The sequence below is a fragment of the Barbus barbus genome, assembly GCF_936440315.1.
Source record: "Barbus barbus genome assembly, chromosome: 9".
Classification (NCBI taxonomy): domain Eukaryota; kingdom Metazoa; phylum Chordata; class Actinopteri; order Cypriniformes; family Cyprinidae; genus Barbus; species Barbus barbus.
The window spans coordinates 11,961,664-11,977,855 of NC_136737.1; the positions used below are offsets into that span (position 1 = coordinate 11,961,664).

A 16,192-nucleotide genomic window follows, 5' to 3' on the forward strand; every position below is an offset into this window, starting at 1 on the left:
AAAGCCTTGCAAATGGATCCGCACGTCTCACGTCTCGTCAACCCCGTAACAACCTCCAATGGGCTGACGGCTGTTTATGAGTGCTGAATTACTGGTAAATTGCTCATGCTTGCAGCAGGGGTGTCAAACTCAGTTGCTGGACGACCACAGCCCTATGTGTCTGTTCTTTTATTTATTCTTTATTTAATTAGATATTTGATTTAACTGGATTATATTAAATATTGTTTTTATTTTGCTTTTGTTATCTGTGTGGCATTACCCTCTCCTTTTTGTTTGTTATTGTGGTTTGTAGTATTGTATATTTTTGTTTACTCACTATAACATTATCTTATTCAAAATGATAGACATGTTTAAAAATGTAATCCATGTACTAGTCTATGCAAAAGTGTGATATCCTACTGTACTGGATGTCTGAATTCTGATTAATGGTCTTGGAGTGCCATCTACTGGTCATACTGAGTATAAATGTTTTGAGGGACATACAACGGTCCAGGTGTTGCCTGTGAACTTAGAATAACCCGAGGAACTTTGGGTGACTTCCAGAATATGACAAATACGTGTAAACAACTGTGATGAATGTCTTCTGGGAGCACTGCCAACCAATGGGAGTAGAAGAAGAACTTTTACTTTTTAAAAAATGGCGAATATGAAAAATGACCAGGTGGACTAGTAATTAAAAGTGGACAAGGCCAAATAAGAAAAACAGGAACTACCAAATATGGGCAATAAAAAGCATATATATGCTCTGTACTGACACTCACAGAACTCAGAGGCAGTTGATGTGGCGGCTGCTTCTCGGCTTTGTTATCTTGTTATAATAAAGTCTTTTCTTCCACATTTGAAACTCTGCTGTTTTGAGCCTTTCTAATTGCACCAACTGAGATCCGGACGAGAGACAACCTCTTGTGCCACGACAGTAGTTGTGTACAGTGCATAGTCCTGCATAGACACTCCTTTGGTGTAGGTGATCCAGGTGGTGTGGCACAGGCTATGTGGTGTGTATGCATGCTGTGAGGTTTCTTTTTGTTTTGAGATCAGGACTGAACCTTCTTGCAATCTTGAGGACAGATTTCCTTCTTCTATGGATTTTATTAATGACACCCAGATGTTTTAAATTGGTGTTTTAATATTTGATGATTCATGCTAGCAAAATAAAATTGTGATATTTTGATATATTGAATCATTGCGATTTTTTTTTTTTTTAATAGTGTATTGTGGATTTGTGGAGTGCTCCTAGCTCCTGCCTTCATTAGGTGGTGGCTTAGTCAATTTACACTTCTGACACTACATGTAAAAACAAAAAAAACGTGTTGTGTTAACAATGCACGTTATATGGAAGTCAAACTGACAGCAAAGACAGAGTGTGTGTAGTGTCATTTACTGAAAACCTAGCCACTCTAAAACTTCAAGCATTTAAAAAAAAAAAGCATTTAAAAAAGAACAAGCAAAAATAAAACCTACATTTTCACTAGACAGTTCACACAGCACAATCTACAGACATCTGTAAATAAATGGAGTGCCCAATTTGTACCTTCAGTAACATCAGACATCCTCAAATAGTGGTCCACAATCTGATTCCAGATGCTAGCTTGGTTCCAGATGGACTCTGAGAAATATTTTCAGTTTCTATAGTTTAAAATGAGCAGCACATCAAAACAACATAATGTACATAATACGTCACCATTATGGCGCCATTTTCTCTAATATTTTTTATCTAGAGCCAAATGCACTTCATTCAAGCCCCTTCTGCTTCTGCACATTGCATCTCTGCTCCCAAGCACTACAAGAGCTGCAGATGACACGGACACAATGAGGCTGTAATAGCACAAATAACATTAAATACGCCTTTTTGCTTCCAACTTTTTTCTTTTTTTTGTTAAGTGCTTCCAACTGTTTTTCATCCAAGACAAGGCAAAACACTGTTTTGACTCACACATTCAAAAAAGTTTTTTTTTTGGATGAAAGTTCTGTACAGTACTAAAATAGGTTTGCCCTTGCTGATTTGAGTTTATCTCACTAGATTACAAATTATAAAAATGATAGAAGTTATTTATGATCTCTGAAAATATGGCTTCATCTTTAAATCAAATTAAAAATATTTTTTGTCACAGCTCCATATGCGCTTTTAAGTCCAAGGTGCCATGCTCAATGGTAATGAAGTCTGCTGTTACTGAATATTTGCAATAATACCCTTTCTTAATGTGTTTAATAAAAATAACTTGATTTAACAATTATAAAACTGTCCACAGATAACGCCACATCTAGTTCCAAAGTTCATCCAATGTTAATTCAGTCTTACATTAAAATAAATAAACTAATATGGACTTTAACAATTTTTGAGATTAAGGGCCAGGGTAACCTTACCTGGAACTGATATCTTAGATTGGCCCTCATGCCAGCTCTGTTAACAAAAATTATTATTTGTATAAAATAATTTTCTGTATTATACCTTACTCCATAGCTATCTATTAATAAAACAACTCTAATTTTGTTGCTTCAGCATTGTTTTATGTGTATGTATGAAAGAACTGGAAAAAGAATTAGCTATTTGAATATAAAAGTCAAAGGAACAGCATTTCACTGTGGACACTGGCATGAAGAATGTCACTGTCAGGCCAGGTTAACCTAACCTCTAACTGATATTTATGTTCAAATAAGTTGACTTAAGTTTTCTCTTGTGTGCAATTTGATATGCACTTAAAGATATCTGTTAATAATTTATTTAAGAATTAATACTTGGTCAGCAAGAAACCACTATAAAAGGTCTGTTTCCCGGAGGTGTTCTTTACAAACCACCAGCCATGAGAGCTGTCGTGCTTGCCCTGACTGTGGCCCTTGTGGGTAAGTCAAAATATATTTATATACATTTTTCTCATTTTCTCTCTTTACACCTATTTGAAAAACTCTTAGAACCTCTTGAAAAATTCCTTTTTTTTAAAAAAAACAATTGTTGATCTTTATTTCTTTCAGCAAGTCAACAGATCAACCTTGGTAAGTAATATGACTTGGAAATGAGTTTGTACAAAATTAGTTTGTAAGTGGTGACTTACACTGCATTACTGCTTAAAATGAATGGTCATAACATCAGACTTAAATCAAAAATACTCTACCCTTTTCAGTCCCTAAGTTTGCCTCTGATAAGACCTATGTGTACAAGTATGAGGCTCTTCTCTTGGGCGGTCTTCCTCAAGAAGGTCTGGCTAGAGCAGGTATAAAAGTCAACAGCAAGGTTCACCTCAGTGCTGTGACAGATAACACCTTTCTGTTGAAGGTAATGATTATTAAGAACCGTAGAAATTGTAAGATTTTCACAAGAAAACAACAAAAATGCCATCACTGGATGTTAAAAGCAAAAATGCCCTCATTTAAATGGAAAATGTCCCATTACAGCTCAAGGACCCTATAATCCACGAGTATGCTGGTATTTGGCCCAAGGATAAATTTGTTCCTGCCACTAAGCTCACCTCAGCACTGGCTGCTCAGCTTCAGATTCCCATCAAGTTTGAGTATGCTAATGGTGTGGTTGGAAAGGTATATGCCCCTGCAGGAGTCTCCCCTACAGTCATGAACTTGCACAGAGGTATCCTCAACATCTTGCAGCTCAACCTTAAGAAGACCCAGAACACCTATGAACTGCAAGAGGTGAGAGAGTAATCCTAAGTACATTTATGACGGCATTAAGAAAGCCTTTTTGAGTTATGCAATCTTATTTATTTATTTCTTGTCCTTAAGGCTGGAGTTCAGGGAGTGTGCAGGACCCACTATGTCATCAGTGAGGATACAAAGGCCAACCAAATTACTGTCACCAAGTCTAAGGATCTGAGCCTCTGCCAGGACAGAATCATGAAGGACGTTGGCTTGGCATACACTGAGAGATCTGGTGAATGCACAGAGGTAAAAAACAAGACTGGGAAGACTTGAAATATTTCCTCAACAATATAATTTTAAAGATGTTAAATTCCTCACATTCCTTTCTTTCAACAGAGGGTCAAGAGTCTGACAGAAACTGCATCTTACAATTACATCATCAAACCTTCTTCTACTGGTGTACTGATCACTGAGGCAACAGTTGAGGAAGTGTATCAGTTTTCACCCTTCAGTGAGATCCATGGTGCTGCCCAGATGGAAGCAAAGTATGACTGTTTATCTGTGAGAAATATGAACTAACAATATTCCCAACTCATTTCATTACTTTAACTTGAAGTTTCAAAATTAATTATTTGTTTCAGACAAAACTTGGCTTTTGTTGAGATTGGGAAGAACCCAGTTGATCCTGTCAAAGCTGATTACATGGCTCGTGGATCCCTGCAATATGAGTTTGCAACTGAGATTCTTCAGACCCCCATTCAACTAATGAAGATCAGAGATGCACCAGCCCAGGTATTACTTTAACAATCCCAGAGTCAAATCCTTTGATCCATGCTGAAGACATCAACTGAGACTAGCTCTTACTCTCTTCTAGATTATCGAGGTCCTTAAGCACCTTGTTGCAAACAATGTGGACATGGTCAATGATGATGCTCCACTTAAGTTTGTTCAGCTCATCCAGCTCCTGCGTGCTGCCACCCTGGAGAACATTAAAGCTATCTGGCCTCAGTTCAAGGACAAACCAGCTTACAGGTACAATTTGTCAGCAATAAATTAATAGGATTTTTTAAAATTATGCATATATTTTAAACAATGACTCTGGTAGGCGCTGGCTCCTGGATGCTCTTCCTTCTGCTGGCACACTAGTCACTGTAAAATTCCTCAAGGAGAAGTTCCTAGCTGGTGAACTTATGGTTCCAGAGTTCATTCAGGCTCTTGTGGTTGCTCTGCAAATGGTCTCTGCTGATTCGGACACCATTCAATTGACAGCTGTGAGTAAATCTAACTATACTCAAAATGTTGTTCTTCAAATCTTGCCTAATTCAAATGAATAATTTCTTTATCTTGCTGAACAGAGTTTGGCTATGCATGAGAAAATTGCCAAAATCCCAGCTCTGCGTGAAGTTGTAATGCTTGGATATGGTTCCATGATTGCCAAGCACTGTGTTGCAGTTCCCACTTGCTCTTCTGACCTCCTCAGGGTAAACACATTAAGTCTTACGTTTCTACAGTCACTTACTTGTTAACATTTGTCTAATTATATGATTATATGATTCATGTGCCACAATCTCCTCAGCCCATCCATGATATTGCTGCAGAGGCAACTTCTAAGAATAACATTCCTGAAATCACTTTGGCTCTTAAAGTTCTGGGCAATGCTGGTCAACCTGCTAGTCTTAAACCCATCATGAAGCTCCTGCCTGGACTGAAAACTACATCTTTGCCCCTTAGAGTCCAGGTTGATGCCATCTTGGCCCTGAGGAACATTGCCAAGAAAGAACCCAAGCTGGCAAGTGTCAGACATTGTAGGAATTAATTATTCTAAAACGACCGATTTTCTTCCAATAATAAACTGCCCTTGTTTCCTGCCACAGGTTCAGCCAGTGGCCCTGCAGCTTGTATTGGATAGATCTCTTCACCCAGAAGTGCGCATGGTTGCTTGTATTGTGTTGTTTGAGGCCAAACCATCAGTGGCTCTTGTCTCCAGTCTTGCTGGTGCTTTGAAGACTGAAACTAACATGCATGTTGTGAGCTTTGTTTATTCCCACATCAAGTCCTTGACCAGAATGACTGCACCTGATATGGCTGCTGTGTAAGAAAAAACAATGATTTTTATTTAATTTACTTTACCACGCCAAATGAGCACAAACCGAAAGTAATAATGCTTGTCTATTTCAGTGCTGGTGCAGCTAATGTTGCCATCAAGCTCATGAGCTGCAAGCTAGACAGACTTAGCTTCCGTTTCAGCAGAGCCCTTCACCTGGACTTCTATCATAGTAAGCGTTGCAAAATTCTTAAGAAAGCTAATAAATGATGTGTTGAGTGTTTATTAAAATTTATAAAAGACATTTACATTTATTCATTTAGCTGACGCTTTTATCCAAAGCGACTTACAATTGCTATATATGTCAGAGGTCGCACACCTCTAGGGCAACTAGGGGTTAAGTGTCTTGCTCAGGGACACATTGGTGTCTCACAGTGGATTCGAACCCGGGTCTCTCACACCAAAGGCATGTGTCTTATCCACTGCGCCATCACCACCACCACGACTGCAGTAATTGTATTCTTACCTATGTCTCTGTGCAGCTCCACTTATGGTTGGAGTTGCTGGTAGTGCCTACATGATCAATGATGCTGCCAGCATCCTGCCCAGAGCTGTTGTAGCTAAAGCACGTGCTTATCTGGCTGGAGCTGCTGCTGATGTTCTTGAGGTGGGCAAACCATTTTTTAAAAATCTGATTCATGGTTTAAAATGTTTTTGGCCTTCACTCAATTCATGCTCTCAAACAGATTGGAGTAAGAACTGAAGGAATCCATGAGGTTCTTCTGAAATCTCCTGCTGCAGATGAAAGTGTTGACCATATCACAAAGATTAAGCGCACCCTGAGAGCAGTACGTTTTCATGTCCAATGCACTGTATAATTTTATACTTATAAGCAATATTATAAACATGACTTAGGCAAAATGTGTATTATTATGTTTTACCCCTTAAGCTCACAAACTGGAGGGACTTCCCAAAAAATCAGCCATTGGCTTCAGGCTACATCAAATTACTTGGACAAGAAGTGGCTTTTGTCAAGATTGACAAGACCATCATTGAAGAAGCTATACAGGTATTGTGTAGTAGTTTATCTCTAATCTTTCATTACTTTATTTCTTTTAGATCTGTCTCACAAATAATTCTCATAATTAGAATTAAGATTCTCATGAACACTATCCCCAGATTGTGACTGGACCCAAAGCACGTCAACTGTTGAAGGGGGCACTTCAAGCTTTGCAGGAAGGGATTGCCTTGCAGTATGCCAAACCCCTGCTTGCAGCTGAAGTGCGTCGTATCTTGCCAACCGCAGTTGGTCTGCCCATGGAGTTCAGTTTTTACACTGCTGCTGTTGCTGCTGCGAGTGTCAATGGTAAGTTTTTGCTTAGAATTTTATATCCTTTATTCTGATATGAGGGGGTCATTCCTTAGGTCGATGTTGTCCCATTCATCCTTTTAGTTAAGGCCACCATTACACATCCTCTCCCTGAGGAGTGTGAGACTATGACTGCTGAGCAGCTGAAGCAGACTGATTTTGAACTGCAAGCTGAAGCTAGAGCAAGGTACACTTTTACAGCTATATTCATAGAGATGAGATATAATGCACACAACATCGCTTTGCAAACAATCTCCTTTATTCTTTCAGTATTGCTCTCCAGACCTTTGCTGTGATGGGAGTGAACACTGCCTTGATCCAAGCTGCTGTTATGGCGAGAGGAAAGATCCGTACAATTGTTCCTGGAAAAGTCGCTGTAAGAGTAGACATTCTCAAGGGCAACTACAAGGTGGAGGCTCTACCTGTTGAGGTCCCTGAACAGATTGCTGCTTTGAGGTAATGAAACCTTAGTGAAGCCAGTGTAGCAAATTATTACAGTGAATTAATTATTAATTCATATTGTTTCTGAAAAGTGAAATGCAAGTTACATTCTTCTTGTTCCGACAGCTTTGAGACGTTTGCTGTGGTCAGAAACATTGAAGCACCCACTGCTGAGAGGACTGTTCCTTTAGTACCCGGGTTAGATGGGCAGAATTCCCAGACCCCTGCTGATAATTGGGTAAACTTTGAACAAACACACACACACACAAAATTCATATGTGTTGGTATGCTGAGCATTCGTTTGCTTCAAGTTGTAAGACTCATTATAATACTTGATTTTTCTTTCCAGTCATCTGAGAATCTAGATAAGGCTCCTGTGAGAGCTCCTGCCCCATTCCACAAGACTCTCTGTCTTCCTGTCCCATACACTGAAATCCAGGGATGCATTGAGGTGCACTCTCGCAATGCTGCTTTTATCAGAAATGCTGCTCTGTTCTACATAATTGGACAACACTCAGCACGTGCTACAGTGGCACATGATACAGGAGGTATACTTACAGAAATTACTACATTCATGAAACTCAAGTATTTTCAAATAAAATGATAATTAAGGGTTTGTTGTTTTGGCTTTAGCTGAAGGTCCTAAAGTTGAAAGACTGGAGCTTGAAGTCCAGTTTGGTCCTAGAGCTGCAGAGAGGCTCTCTAAGAAAATCAGTATCATTGATGAGGAGAGTCCAGAAGGAAAGGCTTTCCTGTTGAAACTGAAGGAAATCCTGGAAACTGAAGATAGAAACAGGACCGTCTCTTCTGAAAGCAGGAGCAGCAGGAGCAGCAGAAGCAGCAGCAAAAGCAGCAGCAACAGTGACAGCTCCTCCATGTCCTCCAACTCTGGCTCAACTGAGGTGAGGACAAGGAATGTCATGTGTTGGTTAAATTGCCATAAATCTGTATATTCATTTGCACTGAATAATTTTTTATTGATTTTCAGACTGCCACCATCATGGAGCCTTTCAGGAAATTCCACAAGGATAGGGTAACTAGTGAAAATAATTTTTTCAACAATATAGTTTATTTAGATCAGACACTTATGTTTATAACCTTATTTTGCTTGCAGTACATGGCACCCCATGGTGCCTCAAAGGGAGTTAGCAGTGGAAGTGCCAGAGCTAGTTTAGAGCGTATCCAGAAACAGGTGAATCAATTAGTGTCATTTGTTTGATCATAATAACACAAAGCTCAATTAAAGTATGATATTTAATATGTGTATGGTTTATGCTTACAGAATAAGTTCATCGGAAATGCAGTACAACCTGTTTTTGCTGTTATTGCCCGTGCTGTTACAGCTGACAAAAAGATGCTGGGCTACCAGCTTGCTGCTTACTTTGACAGACAAACTGCAAGAGTACAACTTGTTGTTACTTCCATTGATGAAAATGACAACCAGAAGATCTGTGTTGATGGTGTTTGGTTGAGCAAGCACAAAGTCATGGTAAGACTGGAAGTGTGATTAAAAAATTGTAAGGAATACATTTTTCTCAGAGTTAACCATAATTAAGCATAAATCTGTTTTTCAGGCCAAGGTTGCTTGGGGTCCAGAGTGCCAACAGTATGCAGTCACTGCTAAAGCTGAGGCTGGTGTACTGGGTGAATTCCCTGCTGCGCGTTTAGAGCTGGAATGGGAAAGGCTGCCGATGCTTTTCACCACCTATGCTAAAAAGTAATGTTCATCAGCACAGAACAACAAATGTGTAGTGTAGAAAATGGCACTGGTTTAATTATCTACTCTTCTCTTTGTATCCTTTCACAATTAGAATGTCCAAACACATCCCTATGGTGGCTTGTCAGGCGGGATTCCAACTTGAAAGAGCAAAGAACAGTGAAAAAGAGATTGAACTTACTGCAGCTTTGCCAACTCAGAGGTCCTTGAATGTCATTGTCAGGATTCCAGAGGTGAAATAGTTTTCCTTCAAATTATGACTCTCACAGAGAGATAAAAAACGCAACTAATTAAGTTTCTTCCTCCTGCTCTAGATGACACTGTCAAGAATGCGTATGCCTCTCCCCTTCGGCATTCCCATCAATCCAGATGGATCTCTTACCTTTCGAATCGATGAGGACATTCTCAACTGGGGCCAGAAAGATATCAAGGAAGAATAAGATGTGAAGAATTACGTTTTACATTTTAGAAAATGTGAGCTGTATTCACATGTAATTGATTGGTTTTTGACAGTTTAATTTAATTTTACCACTGCGACACTAATAAACACCCTGCAAGTTAATGAGTTGTCAGTTGTTTTACTTCACAGTAATTTCCAGCATTGCTTACTGATTGTTAAATAATGTGAATGTACAGATGGAATGGCATTTCTGAGAAACTTGAAATAATTGAATAATAATTATGTTTAATTTGGTTCTACATTCTAATAAGGATACATTGATACACATACTAGATACTATAGCAATACTAGAGCAAGAGCAATTACAAGAAGGATGGCAGTTCTTCTCAGACTACCATAAAAAAATCAAAGACATTGAGCGGTATTTTAAAGAACCATGAGAAAGCAAGAGGTTTACCTTAACACAGGAAGTGTTGAAACTGAGAATTTTTATTTAAATGAAGATATAAATATCTGAAAATCTCCTTTGCACAATTGACCTATCGGTAAGCTCCTCCCCTTGAACACAGATGAGCCAATGGTAATTGAGTGTCAGTTGCACAGGGACCGCAACTCAGACATCTTCAGATTTCAGCACCATAAAGAAACATTTGAAGATCCGAAGCTCTTATCTGTTTGATGGTGTTTACGCTACAAAAATGTTAAAACAATGTGCCTGTGGTACTTGTAACACTGATTGCAGGTATCCTGAGAGGATAGGCAATGGAATTTGGAATTTATATTGTAATTCATCAACGTTCATTTTCTGGCTGTCATACGCTCATTTACCCTCTGGTGCTGTTCGGTCATTTTAGACCGGAAAAATTTGTGACCACAAAAAATAAATAAATAAATAAATAAAAATAAATAAAAATCATGGACTTCATTCGAAAAAGCTAAATGGCCGTAAAAAAAAACAAATAGTCACACTTGTGTTGCCCGCGGTCAAATATGATCGCCATTGGAAATGAATGGGAAATAAGCAAAAACATGAAAATACAGAGAATTCAAATCAATCTACAAATCATTCATAATGCAGAAAAAAGAGTGCACAGCAATAACGTGGTGACACACTAAAAAATCAAGAGTGCACAATAGACACACTCCACCCCCAAACAGACACACATATATGAACTCGTGTGACTGTAACACAAAACATGTTTCTGCAAATGCATGAAATAAAATAATTGGGCCAAAAATGCAGTCAAAACACAGACACCAAGGAAGGGGTTACACACTAAAACATCAAGAGTACAAAACAGACACACACACACTCACTTACACACACTCACAGACGCACACACACAACACACTAATATACACACACACATGAACTGGTGTGGCTGTAACAATATGGCAAAATTGAGCCAGAACACTCAAGTAAGAGGTTGAAATCTGATTGATTAATCTCTGATAAAGCATTCCTGTTCATTTTTGTTACATTTTTGTTGAATTTTGATGTTATGTGTAACAAAATGCCTGTCTTTGTGTTCAGGTTTGACTGAAATTAATGCAAAAACTAACATTTCAAACCAAAATTTTTAACAAATTTTAAAAAGTTTACAAAAAGTTGTCTTTGAGAATGTCTAAATATATATCCAGATCCACAACTTAATAAAAATAAGTCTTTATGCCTAAAAACCACTAGAGAGTTTATCAGCCTTTTATATAGCGCCATATAGCAATCTAGTGGCTAAATCATGGAATTGCACGTTTTTCTTTTTTTACTCAGACCAGATGGCACTAATGTGACTTCAAAAATTTAATTTAAAGGCTTTGTCTCTATTTTGACATGAAATACCGACGTATTCAATACTTCTTTTACCCGCTGTATCCCATTTGGAATGCACCGCCATTCCAAATGGTATCCAGAAAACTTTGATTTCCGGGAGACGTGTGTGTCGCGTTCTTTTGCGTTCTAAAGGAAACTGCCATGTTTACAACGGTGATGATGAGTGCTTTTATCAGGATCAACTAAGCGCCAGATAATCAAAAGTATGTGAAATTTTTAAAGTTTGCGGCACAGACTCTTTAAAATATGTTCAAGAGTTTTACACAAAGGTCTGCAACTTTGGCTACATTTTCACTGACATGGCACAAAACTAAATATGATTGGTTGCTTTACTTGTCAGTCATAAGGCCTCTTGGGCGGGCCTTGGCTTTGGCCTTATGTAAGTTCTCATCTGAGAACCCACTGATCTATATTCATCTTTATATACAGTCATGGCCAAAAATATCAGCACCCTTGCTAAATATGATTAAAGTGAAAATTAATCTGCTTTGTTAAGCCTTTTGAACTTTTATTTAAAAAATCCACAAAAATCTAACCTTTCATTGAATAATAAGAATTTAAAATGGGGGGAAATATCATTATGAAATACATGTTTTTCTCTTATACACATTGGCCACAATTAATGTCACCCTTTTATTCAATACATTTTTAAACCTCCATTTGCCAGTTTAACAGCTCTAAATTTTCTCCTATAATGCCTGATGATCAGAGACCATTCCTTCATCCAGAATCACTCCAGACCCTTTAGATCCCCCCCCCCATTTTTTATAGGGTTCAGGTCAGAGGACTGGAATGGTCAGAGCCTAAGCTTGGTTTTGTGCTCAGTGACCCATTTTTGTGTTGTTTTTGAGGTTTGTGTTTGGATTATTGTATCGTTGGAAGATCCAAACATGGCCCATTATACGATTTCTAACAGAGTCAGTCACTTGTTGATTTTTTTTATCTGTTGGTGTTTGATAGAATCCATGATGCCATGTGTCTAAAAAAGATGTCCAGGACCTCCAGCAGAAATATAGGTCCACAACATCAAAAATACAGCAGTATATTTCATTGTACACATGGGGTACTTTTTATCCCTGTGTTCACCAAACCCATCTTGAGTGTTTGCTGCTAAAAAAAAATCATTTTTAAGTTTCATCTGACCATAGAAGCCAGTCCCATTTGAAGTTCCAGTCGTGTCTGATAACTGAATATGCTGGAGATTGTTTTTCTTGAAACCCTCCCAAACAACTTGTGGTGATGTAGGTGCTGTTTGACAATTTTTTTAAAGGTTTTCTGACCCCGAAACTCTCAGCCTCAGACGTCACGCCCACTGAGCGCTGGCTAAACGTCTGATGCATATGGCACACTTTTCTGGAAACACTTCAGGAATGTCGAAGTTGTCATCTGACTGGTTGAATTAAACCGGATTCCCGGGAGACGCGACTGTCGCGTTTATTTTCGGTCCACCGGGAAACAAAGATGCCATGGCGCCAAACCCCCTCACGAAGGAAGAAAGCCATCGTGTTTACAAATGTGACGAAGAACGCTTGTCAGGGTCAACTGAATGCTGGATTTTCAAAAGTATGTGAAATATTTAAAGTTCGCGGCATAGAACTTTTAAAATACATCCGAGAGTTTCACACATCGGTCTGTTATTGTGGCGACATTTCCACGTCCCAAAACATGATGCTAAACAAAACAAACTATGATTGGTTGTTTGTCATGGGCGGGCCTTGGCCAATGAAAGCGGACATCTATTCCAGGTATGGCTACGCGAGTATACACGCTAGGTGGCGCCGACCAACAATGCATTTTTTCTTCATGTAGCGTATGTATCTTGTGTGGTTTACTATGGAATGATATTCCGGACATTATTCAAACGGAATTGCAAATTGTATTTGCAATTGCGTTTTCAATTTGTGGACGCATAAAATGTGACATAATCCAAACGCAAATGCAAATCGCACATGCCAAAGTGTACAATTTTTTTATGTACAATTTTTATTTAATCTCGTAATGGAGAAGTCAATCTCTCAGGTTGTTTTATATTAAAGATTCAGCTTTTATTTGTAAAATGCTTAAATACCAGAATGGGTTGAATTTCTAGTTAATTACAGAATAAAAAACAAAAAAATGTAATTGGGTTTTAACTAATGTATTGATATAAATAAATATATTTTGTATTTATTAAGCTTCAAGGGTGCGCGAGTCTGTGTTGTTCGTATCATCGCAGGGGAAGGAGCACTCGATGGAGACACGTCTGATGTTGATTGTTCCAGAGCTGCAGCCGCCTCTCGCAGCAGCTGAGAGATTGACTTCTCCATTACGAGATTAAATGAAAATTGTATATAAAAAACTGCCCGATCTTCTGATCAACACATTTTACGTAAACCCATTGAACTCATGGCGCGCCAAATGCGGTTGACTGTGAGTTTGAATATTATTCCACAGTTTACATCGTCCGCTGCTCAATAGCATAATATTAAGGCAAACAAGCAGCTTAGCACAGGTGAAAGCAGTGTCATTCATTAATTCACCTGTGTCATTTGAGTGTGAAAATTGTTGTCTTTGTAAATGTGTAAAGCTATAGAGAGTTGTTGGTCACATGAATATGATCAGATTAATTAAAGGGGTCATCGGGTGCAAAATTCACTTTACAAGTTGTTTAAACATAAATGTGTGTTGGAAGTGTGTGTACATATCCATCCTATAATGATACAAATTCACCCAGTGTTTTTTTTTTTAAATCCCCTTTCTCTAATCAGGCTGTTCTGAGGTTCCTGTCAGAATGACGTAGTTCTGTACAGGCCCCTCCCATGATAGTTGATTGACAAGCCGAATCTTAGTAGTTGAATCTTACCTTAGACCCACCCTGAGAGAGCTGAGAGCTGTCCGCCTCCAGTGCAGGGGAAGACAAGATGTCTCCGATTAAGCGATTGAAGTGTTTAGTTGTTGGATGTAATAATGAATATAGCAGTCCTCATCTACTCCTGACATCTGAGCCGCTGAAAACGCAGAATACTACCGTTACTTTTGCTTTGAAGTGAATGCGCCGATCCCCGATCTACATAAATGCGTCTATGTTCGACCAAATCATTCGTGATCCAGCTTTATCTACAGAAAAAGTGAGTATAAGAGTTTTTATGAATCTTTGCAACTCGCCTTTCCTAATAATGTGCTAGTTAGCCAGTTTCGCGGCTGAAGTTTAGTAAGAGCCATAGATATATATACCTAGATGCCTCATTATGGACTGTTTCTACGGGCCACGATATGTAAGCCATTCGCCATTTTTGGAACAGTCTGCGAATCTTTGAGCGCACTGATTGTCAACGTATCTGAAGCAGGCGAATAGGGATCTACACATATCTATGGTCTGCTCGTTACTCCACGGAAGAGAGGGGCAGAGTCAGCAGAGCTCAATAGCATTTAAAGCAACATGGACTAGATCGCCATGCTGAAAACAGAGCTGATTTTTACACTACCATTGAGAAATTTTAACCAAAGTATGTTATAGACTTTTCATTAAGACCCTAAAGAATCATATCAACTTGTGTAAAATGGGCATCTGATCCCTTTAATGAATGAAACATTATTTATGCATTTGTAACTGCAGGTTAAAGCATTACATGTCCCTCTGAGCTGCATTAAACCATGTGTAAAGGCATCTAAATGCCATTCAGATGCAACTTCTATGTTTCCTCTGCACTGCAAAGATAAATTTTTTCAATACTGACTTCATTTACTTGGCAACAGCCCAAATGTCTTATTGACTGATTAAATGTATAAAAAAATGACTCAAAAGGTGATGCACACTTTTAGAAAAAAAGGCTTTATAAAAAGTAAAAAATGCCCATAAAAGGTAAAAATCAATTTAAACGTATTGGAAAAATTTAGTCTGCTACTTGACAGTAGGCTACATCAACTGGAATACTTCAAACCAGAGCTATTTTTGTTTTATATGCTGCTAAGAAGACACCCCAGAAAATGGGTTAAGTATAGCTCCATCATTGTTCAAAATAAAAAAAATAGTTTTAATAAATATTAAAATGTAAGAAATTGCATAAAGAAATTCCTAAAAATCAAGGAAATTTCTCTGGCATTTCTTTCTTTTTGCTGTATCGAAGACGTAACGAACTGTGACACCACTGTATTGTATCGAACCGAACTGTGAATTACGCCCTAATATATACACACACAGTGCTGGTTAAGTTGAATTGGTTGATAATCGGATCATGCTCCTCCGAACAATTTTAATAAAACATTATATGTGAAAACGTTACATGTTTCTTTGCATTTCGAACCCTGTGACACCAGGGGTACTATTACCCTGTTTTTGTTGTTTGTTTGTTTGTTTTTTTTAAATATGAAACTGTAATTATTCCACGAGTTACTGTCTTTATTTGAATAAATACAGAATAAGGCATTTTGAAACACTGCGTCTAGAGTATTATTCCGTAGCACTGCAACTTTATAAGCCCATTTCTTAGTATGTTTTATATCTAAAATACTCTATAATTTTAGTATCAGTTCTTAGCATATTTAAGTATGATAAGTTGACTATATTAATTCATATATTACTATATTAAGCACTCTATCAACATGCAACAAGAAAACTTTGTGGTTTAGGAGTTGATGTAAACAATGTTGGTGCACAATGGTCTACAGTGATAATTTACAAAAGAAAATCTAAAATATACAAATATATGAAATGTAGGTTCAAATGCAAATACACAATGTAATCAGTGGACAAACTATTTGATCTAGATTAAAATGCATTATTCTTTACAACTTAGATTGAAGGGACCATAATATACAGTATA

General features: G+C 38.1%; 1 protein-coding gene across 1 annotated transcript; it reads left to right on the top strand.

Annotated features, from left to right (window-relative positions):
- Positions 1-2,801: 2,801 nt before the first annotated feature.
- Positions 2,802-9,599, top strand: LOC306874631 (vitellogenin-like; the record flags this gene model as incomplete). The annotated part of the gene is made up of 28 exons (XM_079424778.1): positions 2,802-2,841; positions 2,971-2,991; positions 3,120-3,271; positions 3,391-3,642; positions 3,733-3,894; positions 3,985-4,133; positions 4,230-4,380; positions 4,463-4,620; positions 4,694-4,859; positions 4,944-5,069; positions 5,165-5,377; positions 5,463-5,680; positions 5,767-5,864; positions 6,175-6,299; positions 6,379-6,480; positions 6,582-6,701; positions 6,812-6,998; positions 7,086-7,188; positions 7,272-7,457; positions 7,569-7,680; positions 7,792-7,990; positions 8,076-8,344; positions 8,431-8,475; positions 8,557-8,634; positions 8,725-8,931; positions 9,017-9,159; positions 9,254-9,392; positions 9,474-9,599. 28 exons carry the CDS (start codon positions 2,802-2,804, stop codon positions 9,597-9,599), a joined length of 4,047 nt encoding a protein of 1,348 aa, XP_079280904.1.
- Positions 9,600-16,192: the final 6,593 nt, after the last annotated feature.